This window comes from Pygocentrus nattereri, chromosome 17 (assembly GCF_015220715.1).
Source record: "Pygocentrus nattereri isolate fPygNat1 chromosome 17, fPygNat1.pri, whole genome shotgun sequence".
NCBI classification, from domain to species: Eukaryota; Metazoa; Chordata; class Actinopteri; order Characiformes; family Serrasalmidae; genus Pygocentrus; species Pygocentrus nattereri.
The window spans coordinates 38,806,102-38,820,418 of record NC_051227.1 but is presented as its reverse complement, the minus strand read 5'-3'; the positions used below and the strand labels follow the sequence as shown (position 1 = coordinate 38,820,418).

Below are 14,317 nucleotides of genomic sequence, written 5' to 3'. Positions count from 1 at the left end.
AGAAGGCAGAGGTGTTGCCCGCTACACTATCCAACCACTTTTTTAGCTCCTTTCACTTCCATTTTTTGTGAGACTTGCTTTCCATTTTTTGAGAAATCTGTAAGGGTATTTTTTCACACCTCTGATGATCAGACGTATAAATTGGCGTATTTTCTGCTTCTCGCGATACAAGTAATTCCAAACACATGAATGATGAGGTGGTCTGGGGTGGTCAGGCCTTCGTTCTGAGAACACCACCAGCTTCTTTGTTTAATTAGTAAATGTTTTATAATTTTCTCAGTAAAAGCTTCTTGACAGCTAACAGCTTGCATGTTTGTTAGGAGTCTTTAAAAAAAAAATTGAACTTTGCTCCTGTTTTTTTATTTTATTTTACTTATTTTCTTTTAAATTCCCATGTTCTTATCTTATAGAGATTAAAGTTTTTTACATTTCAGTCTATAAATATGAAATACTGCAAAAAAAAGATAATCATACATGAAACGTTTCCATGAAATAACATAACCTAGGTCACTTTAATAAAATCCCTTAATATTTCTTAATGTAAAGATATGGGCCTGAAAATGCATAATGGCTCAATATCTACAATTTTCATAATAATCCAACGTCTGTGTAGATGTGTTCGTCAAGGCATGTCGGGAAGGGAAGAACAGTGAGGTTGAGATTCTGCAGATCTTCACTGTGTACTTGCCGTACGTTCCATAAGACGCCGTCGCCGGAAAAAGCCACACTGCCGGTAAGAGGACACACAAGGAATATTAACACAGTTCATTTTTCCAGGTTTCATTTGAATGAAAGGTTCAGTGGTCACAGGAGAACCCTTCATTATACCTTGAACAGGACAATGATGATGATGATCAGAAGGATAAAACCTCCAATGGAGCCACCTATGATAGGCGCAATTGATTTCACAACCCTCAGCTTTTTAATTGCCACCTCGACCTGCATTCAGATAAAAACGTATCAGAGGGTGAACCAGTTATTATTAGACGAGAAAACAAGAGGGCATGTTTGGGTGTATGGCAGATAACTTTCACCCACTTTCTCTGTCTTTCTTATGTCTTTTCCGTAAAAGACGTTCTCATCAAAGCTGAGCTCTGCTGTAGCAGTAATCTTCTCACGTGCATCCTGCTTAAGTTAAAAAGATATTCTCTCAGACCAAACATGAAAATTGCACAAACCTCATTAGCCAATAAACAGAGTATGAAGCAAACTTTTAAAGTTCTTAATTCAGGCCTAAAACCCGCTTACCAGCTTTCACAACTAGATTCTTTATTAGTCAGGAGAACACTATATCACGTGACTTTAGTGACTTTATTCTTGCCAGTCAAATACTCGCAAAGATCTGGTGAGGTGGGATTTAGTGTTTCCTCGCCACCTTTCAGGCTCATAAGGCTTCACAATGAAATTACACCAGAAATCTGATATTTTGGACAAATGGGCCTTAGATATGTGAAGTCAAGGCTTAACAATAGTAATAGCCAGTTTTTCTACTGTACCTCAATGTGGATCAAAGCAGTAGCCTTAATGTTTATGTCTCGCAGGTCTGTCAGAGTGCACTCAATATGGTAGTTGTCCTAGTAGCCACGGCAAACAAAAAAATTAATATATACTGTGCATAATTAAACCAAACATTCCTAAAGAACTAGAAAACACTGATTTTGTAAGCTGAAGTCCCTTACCTCGCCATCAAACTTTGTACAGTTCTAAGAAAAAGGAAAGTCACACATTAATATTAAACGTTTTGTAGGCTATTGTAATTCATCATTCATGTGCGTACCTTTGGTTCGAAACTCGTTATTGTCAGTTGTCTTTTCTGCTTTGGGATTGTTACAGTCACATTTATTTTGGCCTTGTACTTGTTTTCACCCAGCAGCTGGAAGACAGAGCACAAAGGGGCATCAGATCTACGTTTAAAAGACAACCAGCATATGGGAAAAGCCGCGTCTCTGCAGCAAAAACAATATTCTCTGCTTTGTTATTCCTAACTGTGACTGAACTTAATCTTTCATATCATTGCCTTCCCATACTGTACCTTAAAACTGAACTGCAGCTCTTTGGGTAAGGTTTTTCCCCCTTCTTCCATAGTTATTATGTTTGGGGAGACTGTGCTGTTGAAATGTAAAAAATGCCTGTAAGCAATATGAATAAACACAACGTTGAATAATCCACTGAAAAATGTAAAATTTTTACCCAGTAAGCTGAAGTTCAAGTGCATTCTTTACTCTAAAATCATAAGACTTGGAGTCAAGTTCCTCAGTGCCATTATTTCCACTGGAAATAAAAAGAGAAAGTGAAACTAATTGAATAGAACATGCAGCAAGTAGTTTCCTCCAATCAGTAAATTACAGAGAGAGTAATTCGAGGTGACAGACCCTGTTAAAACAGCAGTGATTGTACCGTCGCTCAGGTCTGACTTTTTGTCAATAGGCTGCCAGGCGATGGTGACCTTGTTCTATTATCGTAAAGAACAGACAAAGAATAGCAAAATGCAGAAGGCATATTTAAAGCTGAGAAGTTCTAATGTCACAAAGATTCAGGATTTATTGCCACGACATGCTTGATTCATACCTGTGCACCCCTTCTGAAAACAGGGTGCAAGAGTTTGCACACTATTTGAAGTTCATCTTTTTTCACCTCACATTGTCCGCCCCCATTTTTCTGTGCACACAGACAGATATGTTGAAATCAGCTACCAACGTTTTTTATTAGTCCAGAAGCAGAAGCATGTGTGCAAGTGTGATTTACCTTTGACTGAAGTATTTCAGGATAACTCAGAGTCAAAGTGGTCATATACGAATTGTCCCCAGAGTTTAGAAGATCGAAAGTCATAGTCAGGGTTTCAGAGGAGCCAATTATGATCAAGTCGGTACTGTAATGAAATGTATATATTAAAATGTATGCATAATTAAAAGTCAGTAGTCAATAAAGCAAGTACACTCACAAACAGTCCAAAATTGCTCCCTACTGGACTGAGTGAGAACTGAGGCCATTAAGTAAGTGATACTTTTTTAATCCCACAAACGGGGAAATTCCACCTCTGCATTTAACCCATCCATGAAGTGAAACACCACATACACACTAGTGAGCACACACACACTAGGGGGCAGTGAGCACACTTGCCCGGAGCAGTGGGCAGCCCTATCCACAGCACCCAGGGAGCAGTTGGGGGTTAGGTGTCTTGCTCGAGGACCCCTCAGTCATGGACTGTCGGCTCTGGGGATTGAACCGGCGACCTTCACAGGGCCAGTTCCCTAACCTCCAGCCCACGACTGGCCCAGTTATTTCATAAAATGTTGCCCCTAGTGCAAATTAAAGAAGGGATGGAGGCAGGGGGACATTTTTCCTTCCAGTTTTTTAAATCATGCAAGATCATTTTGGGGGTCATTAGATAATTCGCAAAAAAAAAAACCCAAAAAATTGTATAAATTATATAGGATAGCTAACAACAGCAGTTTAAAACTAATTAAACCCAAATTAGATTGTTGTTCTGTTTATTTATAGTCAGTTCTGATAAACAGAAAGAAGCACTGGCCTGTCCTGGAATTGTTTTCAAAACTTATTTATTGTACTCTGACCATTTGTTGACTTATAACAGTTGAATGATCAATAACAGTTATTAATATTATTTCCATTCTTCTAAACAAATTCTAAAGATCTAATTACCACAAAATGGATCACAATTGGGTTATGTTCTAAAGATTTTGTAACAACATAGAGATCAGACAAAGACTTTAAAGCTGGCTTTACACAGTGAAACTTTCAAGCAACTTTAGTTACCAATGCGAAACTGAACTGCTCTTGCAATTCAACTACAGCGGTTACAAGTGTCCCAATTTCATGGAACAAGTTTCATGAATCAGCCAATCAAAATGAAAATAGCACATTATGTGATCACATCAAGCCACTGATCAAGCAAGCTATAATCATAATGGTTAATGTGAATTTTCTTAACATAAACACAACAGATAAAAAAAAAAAAAAAAAAAAAAATATATATATATATATATATATATATATATATATATATATATATATATATATATATATAATAAAGAACCCCTAGAGAGATAAAAGACACATTCTTCACAATGACAGAGCTGGAAAAGCTGATAAAAATGCTGCAAATATGAGCATAGAAGTAGTGAAGTAACTGAATGTATTTTACAACATTGATTGTTTTCGAATTGTTTTTGCTTGAATTGCAGCTGAAAAATGTGTTGCACGCAGCAAACAACATGCAACTAGCTGCATGTAAGTTTTATCATGTGAAGTCAGCCTTACACAAAGGAATAAAATGAAATACACAAGGTGACACAATGGGAAATAAAAAATGCCACTGTAATGCAACAAGATTGAGTCTTTATACGGAATATGTACAATATTACTATTCATTTTAATAATAGTTATTACTTATATTACTTATGTATTACTTATATAATAGTAATATTTAATGTTGTATAATAATATTACACACACATATCACTGTTGTCGGAAGAGAACCTCGTATCTCCAAAATTGGAACTTTATAGGAGAATGAAAAAACCTACTGTAGTTTTAATGCAAGTCAATGGAACCAGACGTCTTTCCAAGTCAGTCTGGGCCGTTTCTCTTGCTCCATTCATCATGAAATTTACACACAATGTAAAGGGCAACAGGTGCGTTGAAATTATGTCAAAAACTGAAAAATAGAGATACAAGGTTTTCTTCCGACAGTAGCGATATATATATATATATATATATATATATATATATATATATATATATATATATATATATATATATGTGTGTGTGTGTGTGTGTGTGTGTGTGTGTGTGTGTATATATAAATATATATATATATATATATATATATATATATATATATATATATATATATATATATATATATATTATATTGACATATGGAGCATGAGATGTCAGTGTGATAAGTGTATGGATTTATGTTTGAATTGCTGAATATTATCTGTCGCCTCCTAACATTGGTCTCCTCGCTTGGTCAGACCAAAGGTTCACCTCTGCGTGTGGTGCAGTGTGGTGCCATCTGAGCTTTATCCCAGTGTTTCCTAGTGTTGTTCCTGCTATAGTCCTGCAGTGAGCGGTTTTGTGTTCTCCCTGCTCTAATACAGCCACTATAAAAACACAAAGGTCTTGTAACTGAGCTTTTGAGTGGGTCAGGTGTGTTGAGACAAGGAAAAACAATGCAGTGCAGTGATACTCCAGGATAATGGCTTGCAATCTAATCTGACTAGGACTCCCAAATAACGGACTCACCTGAGCGTTGAATTGGCCAATGAAATATTTGACGTGCAGTTTAGCTCTTTGCACTCTTTTTCAAATGGAATCTGAATCATTGAAAAGATGAAGACATGATGTTAAAGGTAAGCAGACAAAAGCAAGCACTTCTGTTGAGATTACATACACCCGCAAAACTGACCTAAGTAAGCGCTGGACATTCTCAAGGAGAGGTATGCAAACTGTAAAGCTGACACAATCAAACATATTGTACTGTTTGTTTGTTTGTTTGTTTGTGTTTATTCTAATGTTAGTGTTTATACATGCTTACTGCCCAGATAAATAGCTCAACATATATTTTTAAGACTAACCTAAGATGAGTAAACTGCTATAAATGTAATGTATGCACAAAGTTTTAGTCACCAATAAAATCAGTACAATAAGCAGTTATTTATGTCTGTCAGTGTGCTGCTTACTCATTTCCAACCCTTTCCTCAGATCAGTAATCATTGTGATTATAGTCTAATGCGTGACTTGGCCAATCCGTCTTTTAATATATTAAATCAGATGGGCAGGCTTTGGATTGGAGCCAAGCTGGTCAAGTCCAGATCTCTCCTTGTGACTAATTGTAGTTATCATCCAATCTCTTGGGTCTGTCTCATAAAGCAATATTTACGGCTTAGCCACCTAACGTCAAGCTTAGTTTGATCTAGCCTTGGATTTTCTGTATCACAGATGAATGTGGATCACTTTTTAACAGGATACAACAAAGGCCTGGATCATCCAGTGGGTCACTAGAGAGTCCCCTGAGAACAACTATGAGAAAAACCAAACAGCTGTTTTGACTCACGGTGGAAACTTTACTAACGACACAGCGGTAAAAATGAACCAACACCATGTTCTAACAGCAAGCCATGTGAGCAAGAACAACAACACCAAAACACTTGCACTACAATCAAAGGGGATCTCTACACCAGCTGCGGGAGAAAAAGTGCGATGTGGTGAGATGTGATGCCAGAGGACTTGTAGAGAGGAGAATCACCTCCCTGTAATGTCCTCCGGATTTTTCAAACACTAGAGGGCACTCGTGAGCAGAGGTGGATGAAGTACACAAACCATGTACTTGAGTTAAAGTCGAGACCCCCAAGGTAAAATATTCCTCCAGTGAAAGTAGAAGTTCCTCCTTTAGACCTCCACTTGAGTAAAAGTACTAAAGTATTTCCCTTCAAATGTACTTAAGTATAAAGTAAAAGTACTAAAAGAGTAATTCTGGCTCTGATGTCCTGTTATCATTTTTATAACCAGACTGGCTTCATGAACTCATTTCAGGTGAAAGTCCTCCAGCGTCTCTCTTGGTAAACCAGTCTTTTAATAGAACGTCATTAATTAGTGACGCTGACGTCTATTAAAATGATCAGAAGCACAAAACACTGAAGGTAAACAGTTTCCATCAGGGAGAACCGAGTGGCTCTGAAATCACTTTTTACACACAAGCAAAGTTTCAGTTTCAGATTTATTTACAACTTAGTTCCAAGTTTAAGTTGAATAAAAACTGGCTTTAAACTCAGGATCACAGATGAGCTCCTTTACTATGTTGATCTGTAGGCGTCTGTTCATAAACATAAACCAGCCCAAACTCATTTACTATAAAATGAAATGGTGTTTGTAGAAATTCAGAAAAAAGCCGCGTCAGTCTCGACTGCATATGTGGACATATTTCTATATTGAGCTCTATTTACACAAAGTTAGGTTAGTTCATCATTTATGTTGAACAGACTCTCCCAAAGTTTTACGCTGCTGCGCTGACGTTGAACCGTGTGCTGCACTGGGTCGGTATGACCAACAGGTCAAAACCAGCTCTAAACAAAGTGACCGCTGGGCCCTGATTGGTGCTCTGGCTTTGCGCTTCTTTCGTTTTGACACGTTACGTTTTTATACACACAGAAACCAAAAGGAACGACAGATTTCTCAAAATGTAGGAGGAGAAAGTCGGATATTAGACTCTGAAATGTAGTGGAGTGAAAGGAAAAAGTCGCCCAGGATGGAAAAACTTAAGTAAAGTACAGATACTGAAAAAAAGTACTTAAGTACAGGAACTAATTACATTTACTTAGTTACTGTCCACCACTGCTCATGAGCAAGTCCAAAATGAATGGGTTGGCCAATGAAGAGCGCAGTGAATGCCCACTTCTAAGACACACCCCCTTTTAAAAAAAGTGCCAAAAGTTAGAAGCAAACCAAAAATTTCAGTAGCAAAAAAGCAAATTCCAGAGGACATCAGCAAAACAAGCATGTAGAAAAAAAAATGAAAGCAACAACTGGCAAAATGAGTAAGACATTTATATGTAAATGAGTGAAAATGAGTAGAAACCTTTTTAAAAATATATGTTTGATTTAACTCTCATTATATATATTTGCAATGTATTTTGAACATTTTGATACTTAATAATTTGCTTGTGGATTTTATTATTTTGTTTGAAACTTTTGGCACAAAATTAACTCCATTGGGGCAGTCGTGGGCTGGAGGTTAGGGATCTGGCCCTGTAACCAGAAGGTTGCTGGTTCGATCCCCAGAGCCGACAGCACATGACTGAGGTGTCCTTGAGCAAGACACCTAACCCCCAACTGCTCCCCGGGCGCTGCGGATTGGGCTGCCCACCGCTCCGGGCAAGTGTGCTCACTGCCCCCTAGTGTGTGTGTTCACTAGTGTGTGTGTGGTGTTTCACTTCACGGATGGGTTAAATGCGGAGGTGGAATTTCCCCGTTGTGGGACTAATAAGGATCTGTTAATTAATAAATAATTAATAAGGAAATATTCCATGAAGTAGGACATGGTATAATTTTGTGTTATGGCTGATCTCAGTCCTGGTGCTCTCCAAGTCTTTCCTAAACATTGTTTTTTCTCCTCCAATCACTTCTCAGTTACATTTCATCATCTCACTCTGTAAGGATCTGTAAAAGCCATAACTTTGTATAAATCAAACAAAAAGTCAAACAAGAATTTTCAACCATTTGAGTTAAAAAGTTGATTTGGCCTTGTTGGCAGTGATCTGTGCTGTTTTGAATTAAGAATTTACAGCCGTTTGTCACTGTGAAATTAGACCTCTGCGTTTAACCCATCCGTGCCGTGAAACACCCACATACATGCACACTAGTGGGCAGTGAGCACACTTGCCCAGAGCAGTGGGCAGCCCTATCCATGGCGCCCGGGGAGCATTGGGGGTTAGGTGTCTTGCTCAAGGGCACTTCAGTCACAGACTGTCAACCAAGGGGATCAAACCAGCAATCTTCCGGTCACAAGGCCGGTTCCCTAACCTCCAGCCCACGACTGCCCTAGACGCCTTGTTTATTTATTTATTTCTATAGTATATCTTATATTAGTATTTTGTATGATGCACATCTTTGTCTACTTACTGCTCTTTATCTGCTCACTCTGTATTCTGCTGTAACAATGCAAATTTCCACCAGTGAGATAATAAAAGTCTATCTTATCTTATTAGAGGAAAGATATAAATGGAAAACAAACAAACAAACATGCCCACCACCGTGGCATACATTAGCTAGACTGCTTGGCTGTTTGGGTTTTTAAGTTTGCTGATTTTCTCCATCAAATTATGTACATTTCCGCTGTACGATAGTAATTTTTCTCATCTTCACTGGGGTTAACGTTTTAATGGTCAAGAATGGATGCATGCTTTTAAATTGAAACATTCTGAGATGTCTGCTGGTGTTGAGACACCGTAGAGCAAACTTTGTTATTCAAACTAACTCAAAAGATATCATTTATTTGTTTATATGTATGTAGTCTAACAGAAACACACTCATTGAGAAGATAAATGGCTTGTGCTGCGGTGTCTAAGACTTTTACTCTGTACTGTATGTGCCTGTAGAAGTCATGTACCTCTTTTATGGACTCTGTTGGAGTAAAAGCATCAAGAACTCGCACAGGGATTCCGTCCAAGACTGGGACCAAAGTAAAATGTACTTTGATTTTGATAGGTGTAAAACAATCGTAGCAGCCCTGCAAACAGAAAGTGTCGCATTCCAACATGATAAACATTTTACTTTAAAAACAAAGAAAACCAGATTCAGGGGCCGTATTACAGAAACTTCCTATCTCTTTGTCTTAAGTTAAAACTTGACAGCTCAAGATATGATTTTTCACAAATTCGTATTACAGAGGCAAATCTTAATTTAAGAATCTTATCCTACAGCATCTTATCTCGAGTTAGGAAATCTTAACTTACTCGATCGAAGTGTCTGCTAAAAAAAGGTCAAATAAAACTAAAGTGTGATGAATTTGAGAGTTAAGAATATCGTGTCGGCACTTTGTGCTGTTTTTTTCTCCACTTTCAGTTTCAGTTTCCCAAACACTTTAGATGAGCACTCTAACGTTGCTCCTCCTAATAAACAGACATATGCTCATATTTGTCTTCTCCTCATTATTCACCACCATCACTGTAATATTTTAACTAACATGTTTTTATCAAACATTAACACCTGAAGGCGACGAGAGGGAACAGTGGAGATTGTGTGTAGAGCGTCTGTTTTTTTTTTAAAATGCTGTTAAAAAAAGCTTCACATGTTGAAGCACCATTATTAATGTAACGTTAGATGAATGTATCATCATTATTTTTAGTGTTAGTTATAAGGAACTATGCTGCCTGCTAATGCATGTCATGATTGGCCCCTCCCAGCCATCCATGCTGCTTTTGTTTTGGTCTGGTCCATGTGCTTGTGCTTTTATACCTCCCGGTCCTCCCCCCTTGTTTCCAGACTCGGCCCTGATAGTAACCACCTGGGTCTTGTGAATCCTCGTTACCCCTGTTGTATTTAAGCCCTGTGTGCTCCACTGTGAGTTTGCCGGTCTTTGAATTGTATTCTCGTGCTGTTTGGTTCTTGTTTGAGGTGTATGTATTGTTTGAAGTGTTTTGTATGCTAGTGTGTTGTTTTGGTGTTTTCCGGCTTCTGTTGTGTTTTTCCTGTGTTCCTCTTGTTACGTCTACCCATCATTCTCTGTTGGCTCATTGAGCTTGGACTGTCTTGACCATGACCCTAGATTTGACCCGAATAAATCTCGCTTATCTCCGCACATGCGTCCGCCTCCTCATCACTCCGCAACGTTACACTGCACATGTACATTACGCTGACGCATTAAACTTAAAACAGAAGTTAAGACAGCTCTGGGGTTCTCATAAGAACTTCAGAACTATTGTTCTGTAATCGCTTCTGTCCAAAATTCAGTCCTAACTAAAGTTGTCATGTTGACTGAGCAGGTAAGGTAAGAGTTAAGAAGTTTCTGTAATGGTCCCAGGTCAATCTCTAAATAGATTCCCGTCTAAACTTACCACATATTCAGGATATCTTGTTTTAAGGCAGGTTTGTTCGTTTGTCAGAATGAATATGAATCTCTTTTCTTGGTTATCAATTAGTCGCTTGTCTTCTTTATCAGAGTCCATATCAATTTGAACCTGAATCTTTAGTGTTTCGCCAGCTAAAAAGACAGTAAAAAAAATCTTTAAAAAAAGTTTTCAAGCTTTAATTCATTCAGTTTTAGGTTTGAGAACTTACAAATAATTTTGTTCCTCTGTTCATTAAAGCAGATATTCAAGGTTGTCTTAAACTCGTTGGATTTGCCTTTGCCTTGCTGAGCGAGGGAAATCTCTGTATGACCAACTGATATTTGTGGTTCAAGAATGATGACAGGAACTGTCCTGTTCAGAAAAGTACATAAAACAAGTCCATTTATCAGGAGTTCTAAGGCAACAAATCTCCCAACGCAAATAATAAATGTGAAATAGATAAACATCTAATCATTTTAATGTTAGTCTCTCGGTGCAATAATGCTGAACAATACTTTTTCCCTACAGTTCCTTTTTTACACTCACTTTAAGACGGTTACGCGCCCTTCACTCCCAACACTGATGAAGATCTCCTTGTTGTGCTTTCTGGCGTCGGACATGGCGCTCACTGCCTGGCCGAAATGCACAAGCTTAAACCTGAAGCCTAAGTCTGAAGCTGCAATTCTCTGCAAAGAAAAAAAAAATAACATGGAATACTTTGAAATGGAAGTGACGTGAATGAGCTGAAACAGATCATTTGGATGATCAATGCCATAAACGTGGTAAGTGATAAGTGAGTTGCACGTATGATCCGCCTCAGGAGCCGCCTTCCCCTCACTACAGGACATTTATCACGCCAGGGTCATCAAAAGGGCCCAAAACATCATCCGGGACAGTGCACATCCCCCCAGCACAGACTCTTCACACTCCTACCTTCAGGCAGACGTTACAGGAGTGTGAAGTCCAGGACAACAAGACTGACCAACAGGTTCTATTCACAGGTCATCAGGCTGGTGAACACCTCACTCACTACCTCTCCCCCCTCCCAGTCTGAACTGGTTTAACCTCGCACTCAATAACTGCACCTTACCTGCACTGCACTGCTGCTGTTAGAACAACACTGTTTACATCTGTTTACATCTGTTTACGTCTGTTTACATCTGTTACTTGATGCACTTCATGAACAGCTGCTCTACATATTTGCACATACGCACGTGTAACTTTAATTTTATTTCAACTTTGCACATACTGTACATTTTTACTTGTACTTTTACTTTTTACTACTGCTTTTAGAGTTATTCTCATTTTCTTTTTTTATTCTCTTAAGATTATATTAAGATTGTATTTGGTGAATGGAGGAACAGCAAAGTAAGAATTTCATTGTACAGTGCAACTGCCTGCTCTGCTGTGCACACGACAATAAAACTGGAGTCTTGATGTGTAAAGTGCAGTACGGAGTAAAAACAGTCAGTCCATAAACAGTCCACTTTTCCATTTGGAGCTATATGATGCTGTAGGATTGTGATGGTTCTGAGTGCTTCACTTGGCTACGCAGCGTTACCACACAAAGAAATCAAATCTTATATTTACTTGAAAATGGCATGTCAAGTGGTTCCATGCAAGTAGGTTCTAAGATACTTGGCTGAATGTGTATTCGGTGCATACCGACTGAGTGCACATGCTACAGTGTATACTACGCTGATGGTTTTATGGACTGTTCCTGCAGTCAGCTTATTAAGATTGTGTTTAACTAATGGAAGTAGAAGCAGCACAAATTGTGTTTCTAATTGCAACCAAGCTAGGCGGTTAAACCAGGCAAATAAAGGCTAATTTATGCTCACCGTTAAATACAGATAAATAAGGGAAGGAATTTTCCGCCCACATGTCACAAAGTATTCAATGACTTCACAGACTACTGCTGTCTGCAGAGCCTCCTGTTTCATCTCATTCATAGTTGCTGCATTATTACCAGAGCTGGTTTATAAGGAGCTTTGCCTCTTCCTGCTTCCCCCCTTATATCAAAAGCATGACTGCACAATGCCAGAGGGCAAATGCGAGTGAGTCATCAAAGAATTGGGGTAAATGAAACTAAACAGCCAAAAAAGAAGAGATAAAATAGTTTCGAATCACTTGCCCTTAACTTTCCTTTCATTTTAGGAGGATGTTTTTCACTAAGAAAGCTTTTTTTACAGCATAGTATTTATAACTTATTTATAATGAGGTTCAGATACTCAGGCTGTGATTAATCCAGGTTCAGATATTCAGAGTATAATTGATCCAGGTTTAGGTATCCAAGCTGTGAGTAACGCAGGTTAAGATACTCAGGCATTGATTATATAGAGAGTAAAGAATTTATAATGGTGACAAAGCAACACAGCCATCATTTTCACCAGGATTAGATCAAACTAATCACAGTTAGCTGGGAATACTGCCTCGTCATGAGACAGACCCCCGGATTGAGAATGGCAATAAGGTTATGTGTAATTTAAAGTGCATCGTTTTAGAACCCCAAAAGAGCATCTAATCATCAGCAATGCATTATAGATTGTAGACAACTTGTGGTAGTCATTGTTTCCAGCTATGTTTTGCTCCAGAAGTCCTGGATTGGCTGGATTATATGCATTAAATGTTAAGTAAAGAGGAAGGTACATGTTAGATGCAGGTTGGAGCTAAACTCAAAGAAAATATATCTCCAGGAGTTGGGGGTCACTGCTGTATAGCAATAAGTTGTGCTTTAGACGAGCAGAAATATTCTAGAACAGCAAGAATAAATGCAAATGCTGCAAAACTGACAATCATTTTTGCACTAATGAAAAACGCAATGATGGTAGGCCACTCTTTAATAAAGGCCTGCAACTATCCAATAGATAAGGAGAAGGTAAAATGCAGAGGTTTAGCCCACCTGTGAAAACTGTTGCTTTAAGCCATCTTTAAATCCATTAAATATGTAAATGCTCCCTGAGATATCAGTCAGGTCATCTGCAGCTTCAAGAGGAGCCCCTACTGCCACATCACTGTACTTGTTCCCGTCAATGTCTCCGATATCAGCTATGGCAGAGCCAAACCTTGCATGGATGTATTTTCCCATTCCACGTAACACATAGCCTTCTTTCTCGAGCTTCCCCTGGGGTGGCATCCCAAAGAATTGTTGTTAAGTTGAGTTACACTTTCAAAATACAAGATATTCAGAAGGCATGACAGAATTAATGGGCATACTTGATGCAGCTTGTACACCAGCACTTTGCCTTCTTCCCATTTTTCGTGATAATGTGGTGCTCCAACTAACAGGTAATCTGTATCCTGGTTGTTATCAATGTCCAAGGCACATAGAACCGATCCGAAGTAAGACCCTACCTGTAAAAACAAGACTTACATCAGTTGACAAACAGAGATTTGCAGTGACAGCTTCTTTGAACCATGTGAGACTGAGAACGGATTCAACATAATTATAGTTATGTTAGTTTCAGCCAGCAAGCTGATTGGTTGAGAAGCATTCTAAGTGTTTGTGAAAAAACCCAATACCAATCGCCAAACAAAATGGGCTCTAAAATGCTTTTCAGACTTGCTGGAACAGAACAACATTAATACTGACCTAGGAAAAATGTACAAAACTGAGCTAAACTTGATATTGCGCCAGTTTTATGGCTCATTCTGATTAGGTCAGACTCCGAAGACGAAACTATGGGTATTTGGTTCATTTCTAGCTGATTCCAGGATGTTGAGTTGTTCTTCTGTCACAGCTG

The 14,317-nt window shown here is 38.5% G+C and overlaps 1 protein-coding gene and 1 long non-coding RNA gene across 4 annotated transcripts in view; one reads left to right on the top strand and one right to left on the bottom strand.

Annotated features, from left to right (window-relative positions):
- Positions 1-190: 190 nt before the first annotated feature.
- The window catches only part of itgae.2 (integrin, alpha E, tandem duplicate 2), a 31,107-nt gene continuing 16,980 nt past the window's right edge, over positions 191-14,317 (bottom strand). For 2 of the 3 annotated variants that reach the window (XM_017723961.1, XM_017723963.2), the window contains exons 15-32: positions 13,791-13,928; positions 13,477-13,698; positions 11,121-11,260; positions 10,804-10,946; positions 10,581-10,726; positions 9,134-9,253; positions 5,272-5,342; positions 2,746-2,869; positions 2,569-2,658; positions 2,373-2,452; positions 2,191-2,271; positions 2,033-2,108; positions 1,778-1,873; positions 1,680-1,703; positions 1,497-1,574; positions 1,039-1,128; positions 829-939; positions 191-727 (exon numbers count right to left, since the gene is read on the bottom strand). In XM_017723961.1, coding sequence (XP_017579450.1) covers positions 674-727; positions 829-939; positions 1,039-1,128; positions 1,497-1,574; positions 1,680-1,703; positions 1,778-1,873; positions 2,033-2,108; positions 2,191-2,271; positions 2,373-2,452; positions 2,569-2,658; positions 2,746-2,869; positions 5,272-5,342; positions 9,134-9,253; positions 10,581-10,726; positions 10,804-10,946; positions 11,121-11,260; positions 13,477-13,698; positions 13,791-13,928 — 1,884 coding nt within the window. In that variant the 3' untranslated portion in view covers positions 191-673. The remainder of the gene's footprint in view (positions 728-828; positions 940-1,038; positions 1,129-1,496; positions 1,575-1,679; positions 1,704-1,777; positions 1,874-2,032; positions 2,109-2,190; positions 2,272-2,372; positions 2,453-2,568; positions 2,659-2,745; positions 2,870-5,271; positions 5,343-9,133; positions 9,254-10,580; positions 10,727-10,803; positions 10,947-11,120; positions 11,261-13,476; positions 13,699-13,790; positions 13,929-14,317) is intronic. The other variant, XM_017723962.1, reaches the window with a different exon arrangement.
- LOC119265737 lies at positions 582-2,164 on the top strand. Its single transcript, XR_005131693.1, has 2 exons — positions 582-733; positions 1,871-2,164. It is a non-coding gene; the product is annotated as an uncharacterized LOC119265737 (long non-coding RNA).